This window comes from Microtus ochrogaster, chromosome 2, assembly GCF_000317375.1.
Source record: "Microtus ochrogaster isolate Prairie Vole_2 chromosome 2, MicOch1.0, whole genome shotgun sequence".
NCBI lineage: Eukaryota > Metazoa > Chordata > Mammalia > Rodentia > Cricetidae > Microtus > Microtus ochrogaster.
The window spans coordinates 36,070,542-36,088,841 of NC_022010.1; the positions used below are offsets into that span (position 1 = coordinate 36,070,542).

The 18,300-nt window shown below is 39.5% G+C and overlaps 1 protein-coding gene across 1 annotated transcript in view; it reads left to right on the forward strand.

Annotated features, from left to right (window-relative positions):
- The first annotated feature begins 2,783 nt into the window (after window positions 1-2,783).
- The window catches only part of Cldn16 (claudin 16), a 19,137-nt gene continuing 3,620 nt past the window's right edge, over window positions 2,784-18,300 (forward strand). Inside the window, exons 1-3 of the mRNA XM_005344777.2 lie at window positions 2,784-2,903; window positions 12,978-13,080; window positions 17,151-17,315. Coding sequence (XP_005344834.1) covers window positions 2,790-2,903; window positions 12,978-13,080; window positions 17,151-17,315 — 382 coding nt within the window. The 5' untranslated portion in view covers window positions 2,784-2,789. The remainder of the gene's footprint in view (window positions 2,904-12,977; window positions 13,081-17,150; window positions 17,316-18,300) is intronic.

Below are 18,300 nucleotides of genomic sequence, written 5' to 3' on the forward strand. Positions count from 1 at the left end.
AATAAATGCAAAACATGTGGTTAGTCAAAGTAGTTTGGGGTGGGGAAAAGAGCCCAATATTTCTTCAGAACTTGGATAAATCGATAGTTATCCCTTAACATTTCAAGGGGTAGGACTAGAGGTGTGGCTCAAAGGGAGAGAAACATAACTAAGAAAAAGAACAAGAGAGGTGTTCTGTCAGTAGCTTTTGGTAGTACTGTTGATATTACCTTTCCTTCTGGAAACCAAAGCTTCAGAGCAGGCAAATTTACACACGTTTCTAAGGAACTGATTAATGAAAGAAAAGTAAGGGTGTATTCATTGCACAAATTTAATCATCAATATTTAAGTCCATCAAGAAGATCTGAACTTTAAAGAGGTTGAAAAAAACCACTTAATTGCAAGAAAAAAATCAAATAGATTTAATTTATAATATAGGCTTCTGCTGGCATAGTTCAGCAGTAAGCACTTGCTTTGCAGGAGTGAGGTGCCAGGTTTAATTCCCAGCACCCCCAAAACAGTATTGACAGAACTTAGTCATACTACATAGTATGTCAAACATGAAGACTGTATCTTCATTCACACAGGAAAGATATAACTATTTAAGAAGTATCACAGGACCACCAGGATGGCTCAGGAGATAAGAGAAGGTGCAGGGCAGGGCTGGCTTGCCTGGATTCTGTCCATGGAGAACCCATGGTTGAAAGGCAGAATTGACTCCTGAAAACCATCACTAGCCTACACACACACACAAACACACACACACACACACACACACACACACACACACACACACACACACAACTAAAATATTTGAATGAAAATAAAGCACTGACCAAAGCATCATGTATAGAGTATATAATGACCAAAATCTAAGTCAGTAGCACAATCATTCAACATTTACCATTTTTCTGTGATGAGAACCCTCAACAACCTTACCAGCTATTTTGGAATACATATTATTGTAGCTGTAGTCACTCTGCTGTAAAACAGACCACTTGAATTTTTTTCCTACTGTTTGTAGCCTTCCCTGTTTTGTTTTCCATCTCCTATAACTACCATTCCACTTTATTTGTTTTTGAAATCAACTTTTTGGGGGATCTTGCAAACAAGTGATATCATGTAGCACTTTCATTTCTGCGCCTGGAGTATTTCATTTAACGACCTCCTGTTTCATCTGGGTCACTGCAAATGTCAGGATTTCATCATTTTTATGGCTGAAGGGTATTACCTTGTGTAGAAACTGGTATATATATACTTTTTCTCCACGTAGTCCTCAGTTAATGAACCCTTAGGTTTTATCTATCTCGGCTGAAATGAAGGACCAAGTGAAGAAGTCTGTTCAAGATCTTGAATGCTGAATTTTTTTTTATACCTTAACTTTTTGAGGAACCTCCATCGTTTTCCACAGTGCCTGTACTGACTTAGAAGTGAGCATTTAAACCAGACAAAAACCGCATAAGCTGTTGCTCTAAGACAGTAGTTCTCAACCTTCTTAATGGTGCGACTCTTTTAATACAGCTCCTCATGTTGTAGTGACCGACCCCCCCAATTATATTTGTTGTTATTCATAACTTTCATTTTTCTTTACAGGTCATAGCTTTTAATTTTTAGTTCTGCTAATTTAATTCGTACCAGTAACTTTACTACTGATATGAATTGTAATGTAAATACCTGTTTTTTTTTTTTTAAAATAGTTTTAGGCCACCCATGTGAAGGGGTCGTTTGAACCCAAAGAAGAAGAGGCTCACAGGTTGAGAACTGTTGTTCTAGGAGCTATGGATCCAGTACAAAGGGTTCTTTGATGCATTCTTAAGATGTTGTGGAGCATCTTATCTGTGGAGTATCATGTTTGTAAATCATTTAGTATGGTTTCATGAATATATTTTACATTAGTACAGTAAGCCAGCTGAACATACACACACACACACACACACACACACTCATGAAGACCATATCTTGCATTAAGAAAGGAAATAATTAAATACCTCAATTTTGTATTTGCCACACATTTGGGTGCCATTGAAATTCATTGACTTTTTTTTTTCTGTGATTTGCACATAGGAACTTGGGGTTTTATTTAACTGGCAAGCAAACGAGCCATGCTCTTCTCGATAAGTGTGTCTAAACACCATGTATCAATAAAGATAAAACAATGATTCACAGATACACATTAGTTCTCAGCCCTGACATGAAAGCTCAGGGTCCTTGGGCCTTGCCTCCTGCCAAGTGTTGTACCCAAGACTTTGGAATGTGAACTCGCTTGAGCTAGTACCTGCTTAGCATATTTTCTCTGGTGACTTGTCTGTCTAAGGCAGTCGGGGAATATTAAAATAGTCTGACAATAAAACTGCAGTTGGTCAACCGTATAGCCACCTTCTAAGGGGGAGGAGAATAGCTCCCTCTCCCAAGGGGCTGAGTAAGATCATTTTACAGGCTCCAGCCCTGCCTGGAATCCATCCTCTGTCCTCCATCTTGGCACAGCCACAGGGCTCTGTGACCACAGGTTCAAGTTAGCCCACAGCCAGGGCTCCTTCTATGCACAACAATGTGCTCAGCTCTTCCCCTGCCCTGGCTTCTGATTGGCAGCGTGGCTGCTGGATAGTGACCTCCAGGACCCTCGCTGGATTACAACCTGTTGCACAAGTCTTTCTGCAGTTTAAGGTGCTTACAAGAGGGGTGAGGAACAGTAAAAACCTGGGCGCTCTCGTCCCTAGGAACTGGCATCAGAGGCCAATAGCATCCGAAGCCAATAGCATTCCAGTGGGCCGGCAGCTACTCATGTGTCCCTTCCCTGTCTGCTGGCTGCCATGAGGGATCTTCTTCAGTATGTTGCCTGCTCCTTGGCCCTTTGCTCCACTGCGTTTTTGATTGTGGCGACCTGGACCGATTGTTGGATGGTGAACGCTGATGACTCTCTGGAGGTAAGCAGCCAGTCCTCTTGATCTGGATCTAAAATGTCTGTCGGCCTTACGGCCATACACAAACCAAGGTGTTTCACAGGATGAATGCAAGCAAAGATAGGCAGCAAGAGTAAACTGATCCTTAATGAGTCTTAACGCTCTTAGCTTGTTTAACCCTGGCACTAAGTGGTTAGGCAGTAAGTACTCCTGCCCCATTTCACAAATGAGGTAACTAAATAATCCATCTGTTTTCCTAAGGGTGCATTTTCACAAGTCATAATTTCTCTCTCTCTCTCTCTCTCTCTCTCTCTCTCTCTCTCTCTCTCTCTCTCTCTCTCTCTCTCTCTCTCTCTACCTATCTAATGTCTGCCACAGAATTCTCCACCCCTCCCTCTTTTATATACCAAGCTGAGCACTGGGACAGTCACAGCCTTTTTTTTAAACTTAAGATACATGTGTCAATCTTGATGGCAGAATTCAGAATTCTGTGAGAGACATTCCAAAGCTAATTACCTGAAGTGTTGAACAAGCTAACTCTGTGAAAATTCTTTTGAAAGAGAGCTAATAATCTCAGGCCTTTGGGAAAGTGAACTCAAGGGGTATAAAACCTACTTAGTTGGTGTAGCATGGGGAAGAGATACTTTCAGAGGAGAAGACCCTCAGGGTAACGGTCTTCCCAGTGTATCTCAGTGCTCAGAAACAGACATGGACTTAAGAACTTCACTTAAACATGGTTACATAGCAGGTACTACTGCTTAGGAGTGAGATGGCTGGGCGAACTTACACTTGGGAATCTGATATTTTTCTCACTGGAAAAGAAGCAAAGCTCAGATTTTTTTTCCTGTAGTATAACAGGGTTATGGGCAGAGTTGAACAGAATTCAAATCTTCAACCTTCCCTGCTTTTCCTTAATAGTACCGAGGAGAATGCAGGTCAGATACACCTCATGAAGTGGGTAACTCAGAAGAGTAAAGGGTTAATCTGTCTTCCTTTTTTCTGTGTACCCTGGGGGAATGGTCTGCACCTACCAGTACTGTAGAATCATGTCTATGAAGGCTAGGGAAGATTGGGTGGGGGGAACAGATATGTTTCTATTCTGATTCTGTTTACTAGACTCTCAAGTTGGAGTTAGTGAAACTCACTATTTTTTTCTATGTTGTTGTGAAACCTTTTTCATCGTGTGTGTGTGTGTGTGTGTGTTTCAATTTCTTTTGATTTTTATGGGATATTTCAAAACCAATGTTGGTGTCAATGCCTCTTTAAAAGCCGAGAGCTTGTTTCTAAAAACTGTTGTAACATGGAAGTCCTCTGGGTTGTCCGCTTTGCAGGGAGAGCTGGGCTACAGTGCATTTGCACAGTAATGAAGAAAAAACTGTGCCCTTTGGACAGTGCTCAGGGGAGAGTGCGGATCAAACAGCCAGCTTCTATTAGTTTGTCATTATTCAGGCTGCCAGTCAGGGGTGATCAATAGAGAAATATGTTGCACTTGAGCACACTTTAAATTGAGTTTTAAAAAATGCTTTTAAAATATGTAAAATCCCATCCCAAGCCATTGGTTAAATATTTTCTAAAGCAGTTTGAAAGTCTTTTGGCTCTCAGTGAGAGAGTTGTTAACCGCCTCCGTTAAGAAATAGAGTTTTAAGAAGTCGGGCTTGCTGAGAGGGAGGCAGGAACCCTGGCACTGCAACAGAATCTCCCTTTGATTTTATTTTGTCAATCCATCTGTCAGCCACATGGTACAAGATTATCACCAGTTCGAATGAATGAGATGAGCAGTCCAGATTATTCCTTTTAAGTAAATCCCAACCTTGAAAGAGTTGAGAGTTTCTTAACATCTTCTTCCTCTCAGCGAAATGTGTTCTCCAAAGAGTCTGCTTGTGATAAGTCCCTTGTACACAGTAGCCTCCACTTTTTTTTTAAACGATCTCCATCTGTCAATATTTTTAAAGGGCCATCAATCTCTCTTAATATTTTCTTTAATTGACCGGAACACAAAATTGATTCTTTTTTGCAAAAGTGTAAAGGTTCTGGCCATCATTGACCCATGTAGGTGTTCTCTCTTTGGCCTGCCCCCACTAGTCCACACTAGCATTTCACTTTCTTTAAGCAATTGTTGGTAAGGGGGGAAGTAAGCGTGATAAAAATATGTAAATGAAAACATTCGAAGAGGCAGACGAAGTAGTCTGGCTCATGACTTTGTTAGTATAAACATGTGGGTTGGAAAATTGGTTCTACGGTTTAGTTCAACTTGGCAAGTTCATAAATTGGTATGTCGTGAAGAAGCGTTGTGCCTATGCTACTAAAAGAGGCAACAATAAAGCAGGAATGCCATCTTGCCTTTCAGGGATGGACACTGAGCGCAGGTGGAAAAAAAAAGATAAGCATGAACTATAACAAATGACGCAGATCAGTTCATATTTGAGGAGCAAATGAGCAGAATAGCACTGGAGCAGAGTTGATAAAGCTGTCACTCCCCATTAGGCACATTGAGATGGGTTTTATGCAAGAACGGGCTCTCAACCTAAGCCTGCAAATGATGCGATTTCCAAGGCGAGAAGTGGCAGCAGGGGCTTTGGATAACAGGATAGTGTGGCAAAAATACAGAATGGGGGAAAGTCCTGGGCTTGTGAAAGGATGTAAGTCAAAATAGGAGGCACAAAGAAAGGCACGAAGAAAGATGTTCTTTGGTTTTACTATGTAGGGTATACCCTCCTGGAAAGGGGAAATTCTTTGTATTTAGTAGAAGAACCAGGAAAAAAGAAACAGCACCCAGGAAGAACAGTGGGCATAGCCCCATCACTGGGCTGAGCCACTCTCTGCCCTCACCAAATCCTTAAGTCTGCTGTTCCTGGGAAGATTTGGGGGCTGAAGAGATGGGGTGGAAGGTTGTGTAAGCCTGTGGTCACTCAGTGTCCAGCTCCTATTAGCTGCCTTCTCATAGGAAAATCACACCATTTGTCTTCCGTTCTCTTCCCTCAAATATAAGATGGGGTTGAATTCCATGGTCCTTTTGTCACCTTTTTTCTTAACGTCTGGATTCCCTGACTGTCTGCAATCCCTGAGCAATCAATGGTTAGTTAAATGGGACCAAAGATAGCCGGAGCTTCCTCAGAAAAACAAAACAAAAACATGAAAACCTTCCATTGGGAGTTTGCTGTGAATGGTCTCTAACTTCACTCTGTTCCATTCACTCATTTCTCACTTCCTACCTTCCACAGCCCTGTCCTCAATATCTCCCCCACATCCTTTGATTTTTTTCTCTTCCCTTTTCCCTCTTTTCCTCATTTCTTTCCTTTATCTTTCTTATCCTTCCCTTTCATCTCTTCTCTTTCATTTGGTCTTCATGTTCTTCCTATCTCCTCTCATCCCACAAAGAGTCCTCAGCATCTACAGCTTGGCTCTCACTACAGCAGGTGCCTGGTTACCTGGCTTGTGCTCTCTGAAGCATCTGTAGGCGATTGTCAGTATAGTCAGGGACACAGACTGTTACAGTTCAGTGTGACAAGTCCTATATTTGATGATGAGCAACTGTAAGTGAACACCATGCCCTGTTTTGGATAATCAGAGGAGTCTTCCTGCAAGTTACCTCTAAAGTAGGGCTGGAAAAGCAAGAGAAGGAGGAGAAGCAGAGAGTGTCCTAGCTGAACAAATGGAATGCACAGAGCTATCAGTGTGAGAGTGTTGTATGTTTGCTGTATGGTTCACATTTCCTGATGTAGACAGTAAATTATAGGGCAAGGTAATCAAAGTCTTAGAGTGGTATGTAAAATATAGGTCCAGTGCCAAAGACAATAATGCCCCACTGTAGGCAGATACATAGATGCCTTTTAGAAATATCAGCCTGTCTGGCTGCTCCTGGCAGATGGTTCAAGGGGCCAAAGGGGCTATGAAGAGACCATTTAGAGGATATTTGCAAAAATCAGGAGAAAAACAATAGTCGTGTAAATAATATTGGTAGTTGGTGTAGAACGACATGGAAAGATGTAGGAAACTCTGTTTCAGATGGATGGGGTTGGGGACTGACTGCCTGTGCTAGAGAAGGTAATGGGAAGAAAGAAGCCAGGCTGAAATTCACCTTAGCAACTTGAAGCCACTGCCTTGATTATGGGGTCACTCACCCAGTGTTCAAATGGAAATATGAATTTCTACACTGAAGTCAAAGAACATGCTCCCTACAACACTGTATTTTTTTCTGGCTTAGCTTAGCATGGTGGCCAAAACAATTCTTCAATGGGGAAGTATATAATAACGACTATACCCAATGCCAGAGGTACCCAGGTTAAATTCCCTTTGTCTCCCCTATACTAGGAGAATGGTAACTCCTTTGACATAGCTTCTTATGAGAATTAAATGAGTCCATGGATTACAAAGTATTTACCACAGCACCAGGTAAACACAAATCAGCCGATAAATGTCAGATATATTATGATTAATTTATAGTTCATTGTTTTGTCTGGTTCTGGGGGAGGAGATGACATTTTGTGTAATGCCCACTGAACTGAGAGATTGAAGAATGAAGCTCTGGCCTCATTTCTTCTATTGATTCTCTTAGACTAATGCTGTTTATTTCTCTGGGCAGTGATTTGCCCAGCTTCATACTTATGACCGATTATTGTTTTACTTGAGGAGCAAGGCAGACAATGGGGTGCCATAACAGAAGTTATCTATCTACCAGCGAATGCTCACAATGGACAAGGGTTAGGAGGATTAATCACATTATTATGACGCTAACTATCTTGTAGGATGTGTATTTATTTATTTTCTTACAGGGGTAGAAACAATACTTTCTTAAGAAAGTTGCTGTTCTCTTCATTACCAGGAGGGGAAAAATGTTTATATAGGATGATTCAATTTCCAGTTAATTTTTTGTTAATTATTTCCTGGAAATCGCTATATTCTGAGCACCATTATGACTAAATTTTTATTACTTCAAAGGAAGATTGCTCACATTAGAATTTATTTCACCCTCATAATCAGGTTTTCTCCTGGGATTTCTACTTGCCTTACTGATGCTATAATTCTTCCAGACATAAAATATGTATTAAAATTATTATATATTATATCTATAGACTAGTTTACCAGTTTTCCCTCCTGTTCTGGTTTCAAGTTCTTTTAGCAGACTTTTGGGACTATGCATGGACTCCTGTGCAGCTCATGATTTCTTCCTGCAATGAGGTCCACATTATATGAACTTAGGATGCATTTGTATACATGAACTCAGAGAGAATGTGTTACAAAATGTAGCATATTACTGAGAGAATGAAGGAAAATATTTTTAAGAAAAAAATAAATTGCTTCCTTTTGTTTTATGTGCATTTATGTGGTGATCCATCTTTGTAATTCCGGAACTCAAGAGTGTGAGACAGGAGGATCACTGCAAGATCTAGGACAGCTTATGCTACTCACTGAGTCTCTGTTGCATCAAACCAAAAGAGAAAATGAATTAACAACTGAACATATGTACCTAAGAAGAAAAACGTGCATTGTTTAGCACTAACCGCTTTGGACTTCAGATGTCAAAGCAGAGTTAACATGCATTTGTGTGCGTTGACAATAATCGATAGCCTTTTTTTCTCTGTAAATATCTATGGAGCATCTGTTGTACACCAAGAAGGGGGAAAATAAGGAGCCACATGTACACTGCTGTTGCTCCATTCCCAGCTTTAGTTGACTTGCCAGTTAGCACACAACAAGCGTTCAGTGATACAGATTAGAACATGGCATTATAAATTCCTGTGGAATCACAGAGGAGGAGGAGATAAAATCCAGCTAGAAAGAGCATAGGAGATGCCTTATAGAAAAAGGAACGTCTTTGAAGGGGTGGGGCTTGAATTCCTAGTAGAAATTTGACAAGTGGAGAGAAAGGAGCACCATTTTAGTAGTGACCAAGTTTGAATAGTTCAATGTACTGAGGAGCCAGGCAAAGCCACTGTGTGTGAGTGAAATGGACTTTGCAGGAACATGATGAGAACAACTCTACATAGATGCAAGCAGCCACTCACTTTTGCTAAATGTTGCCATCCACAAGGAGGTTGGGAGATGAAGTTGACCAAGTGGGCAAGAGAAATCAAGTGTCTGGTTGTTTGTGCATCTCTCCACATTGAGTAGTGGCGAGCTGTCGAGAGATGTGCTTTGGCTTCTGTTTTGTGGATGCTTTGGAGAACTTCATCTCCTGGTGTGGGAAATGATCCACATCTCACTCTGGGGAGCAGTGGCATCACTGAAACATACATCCCTTCACCATTGCTGTCTGGGTTATTTCTAAACATGCCGATTGCATGTTAAAAGGAATAAGATCAAAATTAGAATTGTCAATTTCAAATGACCCCGCGAGATTAAAGTTCTTAGTTCCGATTTTATAGTGTTTGCCCTGTAAGAAAGGTTAGCTACACCATTTAAGCACTAGTTAGCCTTTAAAGAACCTTATTTTAAGGCTTTCGAGAACTTCTGTTGGCTTACCTCGTAAAACAGTTCCCAATAAGTCATTTTATCACAGGCAATGGAAGCGATGGACTGTAGCAAGGAGGGCTTTCCTAAAATGATAGCATAAAAGTCTTTTAACCTTGTATTTTGTGTAAAAAGGCACCTTTAAGGGTGTCTGCAGTAAGTGCTGTATTAACACAGAAGTTTAGTTAATTATGGCCCCCATTCTCACGTCTCTTACCCAAGTGCGAATGCCAAGGGATTTAATGGTGTGCCCCTAGCATTAATGCCTAATGAAACAGGATTCCTTGCTTCCTCTAATGACCTCATTGCTTCTCGAAATATGCTCATGATGGGTAAATGATCAATAGCCTTGAAATTGACACCAGTACTGGATTATAGCTGAATTCCCTTAGTAGTAGGGATGGTGTGTGAGTTACACCTTGTATAGCAGGAGTAGCCGTGTATAGTGTAGCAAGGATGTTTTCCCAGTTGATTTAGACAGTAGAAAAAATGTGAAAATTCACTGTTTGCTTACAGAACAATGCCTGCATATCCTTAGTGTGCCATTTAAGTTATAATAAACCAAACCTGTGAGCCGAGAGACTGAGGACATGGACATTAACAAGGCCTACTTTCCTTCAGAGTCTTGTGTGTCAGTATGTATGTACCCATCTATATCAGTTTCCCGAGGCTGCCATAACAAATGACCATGAGGAAGTTAACCTTTCATTGTCCTGAAGGCCCAAACTTTACAATCAAGATCCTTGCAAAGCTTCACTCATTGCCTCTGATACTCCAGGGAGACTTGCTCTGGATATTTTCAGATTATAATGGCTGTGAGTTGTCCGTGACTTGTATGGTGTGGCTGCCATCACTCGGTGTTCCTGTTGCCTCCTTCCCTTCTGCCTGTGCCTTCCATTTGTGAACATACGATAAGGACACCATTATCCATTAGTTCAGACTCTGTCCGTACAATTCAATGTGACATCTTCTTTTCAGGCCTTTATTTCAGCTATATCTGCAATCAGGGCCACAGTCATAGTCACGGTTGAATCTTTTAGAAGGCTGCCATTCATTCTATTATATCTAACATTTTTTACTGTCATCATTTTCAGTGAAACCTAATATAGCCATGGCTTAATTCATAGTGTTAGAAATTCACTACCATTTTATTTGCACTAATAATTTATACTATGGATTAACAATTTTTAATAGTTTTTTAAGTTTGATTTTAAAATATTTACCTTTTATATATATGAATACTCTATCTAAATGTATGTCTTATACAATAAGAAGGCATCATATACCATTATAGATGATTGTGAGCCGCCATGTGTTTGCTGGGATTTGAACTCAGTATCTCTGGAGGAGCAGCCAGTGCTCCTAAACCTTGAGGCATCTCTCCAGCTCCTGATTTTTAATACTTTTAACAACCTTGTCATTATTTCCCTTGTACAGGTGAGGAAATTGAAATTCAAAACATAGAAGATTTTGCCCAAGGTTACAACATAGCTATTAAAAGTGTCAGTTTGTACTTAAAGCTTATGCTCATATACATGTATATGTACATATCTTTCTTTAGAAATCGTTGTATCAGGGTTGTTCAAGATGGATTTTCTTCATTAGACCCTTGACCTCTGTGTTCTCTAAGTCAGATAACCTTTCATAAAATCTAGAACATTGTAGGGACAGGCTGCCCAAGTGGTGATTTGAAGAATGAGAGCCTTGGCATGAGAATCAAGTTAGGCCCATGTTGTGTGAAGTCTTTCCACGACCAGTTTTGGAGTACCTGCCTTAGGACACAGCTTCTGTCTGTGGATACGGTCTCTTAAAAGGAAGAGGAGGGATCTCGCATGCTGTCTTGCTCTGGCTTGGCTTGGCATAGTCAGAGACTCAACGGGGGAGGAGAGTGGGCATGGAATAACAAATCAGATTTTTATACCTTTGTGAGGTCCCCCATAAGGGCCACTTCACCAAAGGCTGTCCTCAACACTCAAGTACCAAGTACTGGATACCTTAGCTTTGACAAAGTTATGTTGTAAGTATACCACAAGCAAGGCTTGGAATTACACACCCCTGCGGTTCAGTTGCAGCTTGTCTCCTGTATTATTGTTGACTAAATTGTTACAGTATTTTTCCTTCCCTGTTTCTCCATGTCCTTATTTGTAAATATTTCATTAATGCTCTTTAAGAAACAAATTACATGATAATATACTTCAACAGCAGATCCTTCAAAGTATGAACTCAATATGATTGTTAATCACTGCCAATTATAAATATTTTACACAGAAAGCAATAATGAGAGTATCAGCAGAGTTTTGTCAAGTCCCACGGAGAACACGGGCAAGGGTTTCAGAGTGCTCATGTTACCATGTCACTGTACTCACGTCAATGTGATTTTTTTGGGGGGGGGGAAAATGTTTTTCTGTCCTTTCCCTTCCCATGGTTACCATTTCAACACCCCTCCCTTTGTTTTTTATTCTTTGGAGATGGGGTTTAAAATGTGACTTTCCACAGTAACTTTCAACGTCTTCTAGGCTAGCTTTAGATTTTCAAGGTAATAGGATATGTTATTGAATCTGAAGCAACAATCATATTGTCTCTGCTCCATATTCATGAGCTTGTCAAGAATACTTGAAGCTGCTGTCTGCTGAGATGTGTACCATTGTTTTGGTTAAAGTTTATGGTGACTTCCGGTCCACCAATAAAGGATTAGAGTGTGAAGGCACTGGGACTGCTTTGCTCGAAGTGGACATTATCATCTGCAGACCACTTCTGAGTAAAAGTGGTGTACAGCTGTCAAATTATACTAGATTACTTCTCAGTTCCTTTATATTCCTGTCATAGCTTAAACCTTTGTAATATGTCAGTGCAACAGCCAGGAAGATGCTCAGGGATTCTCAGTCATTTATTGTTGCCTTAATCATTTATTGGTTTTCTTTGCTAATTTTAAATTTATGAACCTCATATAAAACAGCATCTTTCTTCATGAAAGTCAATGCCTGTAATGAAGATGAATTAATGTGCATTACTGACAGACTTGAGACATTAACATTCCCATCTATTGTTTTATAGATTTATTTATGAGTAAATGTTAGGACATGGAAGTGAAATGGATTGTCTTTAGGTTAAAGCATGACGCAAAGACAGAAGAATAGATTTAGTTCTGGTTTTAGTCCTTCCATCCATGATTTATTTCTCCACAAACCCCCTCTTATCAGGAAGTAAGTTCATTTCTTGGCCCAGAAAGCCTTTAATTGTCTAATGGTCATTGTTTAAGAGAAACTTTCCTAATATGCATTGTTTTATATAAATAGATTTCTTTCTTCCTTCTTTCCTTCTTTCTTTCTTTCTTTCTTTCTTTCTTTCTTTCTTTCTTTCTTTCTTTCTTTCTTTTGACAGGATTTCTTGGTTTAACAGTTCTAGCTGTCCTGGAACTAGCTTTTGTAGACCAGGCTGGCCTGGAATTCACAGAGATCTACCTATCTCTGCCTTTCAAGTGCTGGGATTAAAGGCATGTGCCACCATCCCTCGGTCATAAATAGAATTCTAATCATGCCAGTAACCACTGTACTTGGCTAGCAAATAGGATAACTGAGCTTCCATTTGACCAAGAGGAAATGAAGTTGGCTTCATGTTGTTTCACACAGTGTCTTTTCTCACCTCCAGGTGAGCACAAAGTGCCGAGGCCTCTGGTGGGAGTGCGTCACAAATGTGTTTGATGGGATTCGCACCTGTGATGAGTATGACTCAATCTATGCAGAACATTCCTGTACGTATACTGCCAACCTTCTTGTTTGCCAGAGAGGGATGCTGAGCTCAAATTTTGATTTGGTTTTGCTTACTGTTGTATGGTATTAATGCTCCAATTTGAAATATTGGCAATTAGAAATGGGTGTCATTTTTGAAATGTGAATTGAAACGTTTATAATATTTCACCTTTCCTCTTGAGTTTGTAAAATCCTTTGTGGTGAAAATATTGTCTAAACTATGTAATAAGGGACCTGGCACAAATGCCTAAGATACAGTAGGCTTATAGTAAATATTTCAATAGTTGAAACTTTTCCTTTGGGTGCTGTGAATTTTATGATTAGAATTGACAACCTAGATGAACATAGCATTCATAGATATGTTTCAACTATGACTTAGCTCAAGTAGAACTCTTATTGGGTTTTCTTTTCTCAATTGAAGATTTGCTAAGATAGAGTATGAGATGCAGAGAGACAGCATCAAAGACGGACAGAGGATACGGAATTGGTACATGAGAACACCAGTACGTGAGAGGATCATCACCCTCCATGTTGGAGTCAATTCTCTCATCTTACTTTCTTTTAACTCAAAATCCTACCTCAATATTTGCAGGGCCATGTTTACATAAATAAAGCAATCTTTTAAATTAACAATCCAGTGTTGATGTCCTCAGTCCTTCTCCAAGGCAGTGACTTATTTACTTAGGACTTTGAACCTTGCCAAGAAATACCAGACCTGCGACTAAAGGAAAGTGTTATTAGTCTTTCAGAGACAATAATGGCTGGTAGTACCCCATGAAAAGGTAAATGAAAAGAGGGTGTTGTGTATGCTATTTTACCCCAGACATTTATTTCAGTGCAGGATAAAACACTTAAGCAGAGCAGTTTTCAAAAACAGAAAACAAACAAACAAAACAACAACAACAAAAAACTTCATCTGTATTTTGGGAGTTAGGTGTCAGAAATATTTTTGCCATAATTTAGAAGGCCATTTTATTACATTTCCCCCTATATTCAGCTAGTTCTATCTACATAGACAGACAGACACACAAATACACATGCATGCACACACAGAAAAATAACCAACATGATTTGATGACTAGAAGCTTATAACAGACTTTCAGCCTTTTCCAGAAATGCAATGCATAGACAAAGCCAACAAGACAAACATAAATTTTTATTTTCTTAATTATTTGTTTGCCATCCTATTTATTTATTTTCTTATTTACTATAAACTTATGTTTGTGTGTGGGGGGGTGGGGGCATGAACATTCCATGGTGCAATTGTGAAGGTCAGAGAGTTAGTTTATTCCTTCTTTCTGGGCTTCAGGGGGCTTCAACTCAGGTCTTCAGAGTAGGAAACAAACCCATTTATTCAGACTTCTGCCAAAACAGGCCCAAGGCAGCAACCCCCAAAGAGCAGGCCTGAGCTAATGACTTCTGCTGGAGCAGGCCAGAGGCAATGACCTCCACAGGAGCCTGTGTACAAGGAAGTCACCACTGAGGGAACAGACCCAAGCCAGAGACCTCACCATAGCAGGCTTGAGACAGTGACCTCTGCCAAAGCAGACCCAAGGGAGTGAGTTTAGCTGGAGCAGCCCCAAGCAAGCAACTTCCATGGTATCAAGTTCAAAAGAACCCTTGGATTGCAGAGCAAACCCCTGGGTGCACTGAGAAACCTCTGGGAACATCAAGTGACCTCCAGGGTAACTGCAACTATGGCCCTGACTGTATCATGAGAAGCCACCATTTGAGCCTTGGATCCACCTGGAAGACTGATTACTAGACACACAGCCCAAAATACATCAACCAAAGGAAAATATAGGTAGACAAGAAAAGAACACATTCAATACCATAAAGAGCAATGTGACACTAATAAAAACTAGTGTCCCTATAACAGCAAGACATGAACAATCAAATATTGATGAAGCAGATGAAAATGACCTAAAAAGTAACTTTAGGAGAATGTTTGAGCCTCTTAAAGAGGAAATGAAAAATTCCCTCAAAGAAACAGAGAAAAATACAAACAAAAAAATTGGAAATCAAAAACTCCTGAAAGAAACCAAGAAAAAGCAATAAAACAGATAAAAGAAACTATTCAAGACTTGACAATAAAGAAAACACAAACCAAGGGAATTATAAAAATGGAAATTATGAGAAAAATGATCAGGAACCGCAAATGCAAGTATAAACAGCAGAATACAAGAGATGGAAAAAAGAATCTCAAGCACTAAAAATACAGTACAGGAAATAGACTCATTGGTAAAAAAAAAAAAACATTAAATCTAACAAAAGCTTAACACAAAATATCCAGGAAATATGGGACACCATGAAAGAGTAAACAGAAAAATAATAAAGATAAAAGAAGTCCAACTCAAAAGCACAGAAAATATATTCATAGAAGAAAACTTTCCCAACCTAAAGAAAGATATGCATATGAAGATACAAGAAGCTTATAGAACACCAAATAGACTGGATCAAAAAAGAAAGTCCCCCTGTCATATAATAAATCAAAACATTAAACATACAGAATAAAGAAGGAATATTAAGGGTTGCAAAAGAGAAAGGCCAAGTAACATATAAAGGCAGACCTATCAGAATTACACCTGACTTCTCAATGGAAACAATGAAAGCAAGAAGGTCCTGGTCCCCTCAGTTTCTCCTAAATTCATAGAACCGAGCTAGATAACTCTTACAATTTGTGCTGTCCACCTATACCTGGTGTGTGGCCCTAGATGGGCACTTGTCTTGAGGGACTTCTCTTCATAAAGATAGTTTGAACAACCCATATAAGAATGTTAACTCTCTTCTGGTAGCCAGAACTCAATCTCCTCCAAATGCAATTTTTCTGTAGCTAGCCTGAACACTTTGCTTGCACATCTGTCCTCCTGGAACCAGATGAATGTGGTCTCAAGTCCTCGAGTTTCACAGAGACTCTATGTATGGAACAGAAAATGGGAGAGGCTTTAAAGAAAGAGGAAACCTGGGCCCATGTAGATGTGGAAGAATCAGAGCATCCATCCTAATGCCATTAATGGCTTTGTATGGGCCAAAGTTTTCTCATTAGTTGGAGAGCCACTTAAATATGCCACAGATAATCAAGAAGGTGTGATGAAATAAAGGACAATAAGCAATCTAGCTTATAAAACTTAGACTTCTCTTAGTCTTTCTTTTAGTTTTGAGGCAGGGAAGCTGAGGTGACAGGGACTTGAGGAAGCTGGTCCCATTACACTCATAGTTGCGATGCAGATTAGGGTGAATGCTGTGGTCAGTTCACTTCATTCTTCTTATGTAGCCCATGACCCAAGCCCAGGAAATGGTGCTGCACACCTTTTGGATAGATGTTTTTCCATCTTAATTAACTTTATTGATGAATCCTTTGCAGGCAGGCCTAGAGGCAAAATAATCCCTCAGAAATATTTCTGGAGACTTGTCTCCTAGGCAATTCCAGATCCTATCATGGGGACAGTTGGTAGAAACCATTGTAATAATATAAAGACACATGTAGGGTATATTTACCTTCTGATAATGTAAGAGGAAATTTCATGCTTTGATTTATTTATTTTTTTTCTGCAGGCACATCATACACATCTTAAAATTTTGGACAGGGAAAATTGGCTGTATTTCCACAAAAATAAACTAGAATTTTATCTCCTCATTGGGAAAAAACTACTTAAAGACAAGAAGGTTTCAGATTATAATGAAAATAAAATATAATTAGTTTAAAGTAAAAGGAATAAATGTATTCATCTTTCATGTGATCCAGGTAACATAGCAATAGTTCATACACTATTGGGTGTAATTTCCTTTGTTTTTAGAATTTAGAATGAAACATGAGGTCTCCTGGACTAGCACAGTCTTCTGTCTCTGAGCCATATCCCCATCCCTTCTTATGTAGAAGTCTGTGTAACTGCAGTTGCTTCATGGCAGTTTTGAATTTCTGGAGAAATGATAGCACTCATATTGAAGCTTATATAAACACCAATTCTGAAATCTATGTGTGGACTTATGTTGTGTCCAACCTTGTGTTCTGTGATATTTTTGTGAGAGTTATGCCTCTTCTTTTCTCCACTGTGACTCCATGCTCTCCCAGTGAAGTTGGTGGCAACCCGAGCACTGATGATTACCGCGAACATCCTTGCTGGATTTGGATTTATCACCCTCCTCCTGGGTCTTGACTGTGTGAAATTCCTACCTGATGAGCCACACATTAAAGTCCGCCTCTGCTTTGTTGCCGGGACCACATTACTTATTGCAGGTACTGGCTTGGTTTGTTATAGTCAGAGACTGTGAGTCCCTGATCCTTCTTGAGTTGTGCTACTGGAATTTATCATTTCTCCTCATTTAAAAACCTCTATCCATAACCTGCCTCCTCACAGTGGACAGCTCTTATATATACCAGTGAAGCTTAATGTTGTATAATTTTGTTCTAGAAAATTTTTGAAGATGTCACTAGATACTCCTGTCTTTTTATAAAACAATAAAACAAACATTCAGGTTACTGAAGGAAATCTGTTTAGGTAGTAAAACATATAGCCAAATTAAGAGGTCTGAAAAACCTAAGCATTGAAAGCATTGTACAGAAATAGTCTGCCGTACACATAGATTTTTAAAGCATGCATTCTGTTTTGAAGTTTGAGAAGAGGTATTTTACAATTAGTTGGTAAATGTAACAATATTATAGAAAGTGATGGTAACATACTTTTTATAATGGTTATGTGTTGAATTGCTTGGATGAACACTTAGAATTATAAACCCAAAAATGTTTAAAATAAATATTACCAACCCTCCAGGAGGGAAGATATGTTTTTTTTTCCCACAGGGGAAATATTTTTCAAAACACCCTTTCCACATATTGCTTTGTCTCTCACTTGTCACCTTTCTCTTTTAGACCTGACTTTTGATATACAATTTGTACCTCAGATAGTGGAACCCCTGTACTAGCATTTAAAGCCAGTCTGTTGTTAGAAGGCTAATCTGTAGGCTTTAGTCAAAATGGAAAAGGAATGTAATTTCTTGGCTCATTTTGACATGGTATGGAATATGGTACATCCATTACTAGAAAGGAAAGGCAGGTTTTTTTTATTTTGTAAATAGGATTTGTTTGTTTCCTTCCTGTCCCTAGCACACTGAATTGAACAGTGCTGGATACAGTTTACATGTGGGTATTGATTGTACATCTTGGATAGCCCAGTTGACTGTGTCTGGGCAAGCCCAGTTTACACATGGATGCTGACTGCATC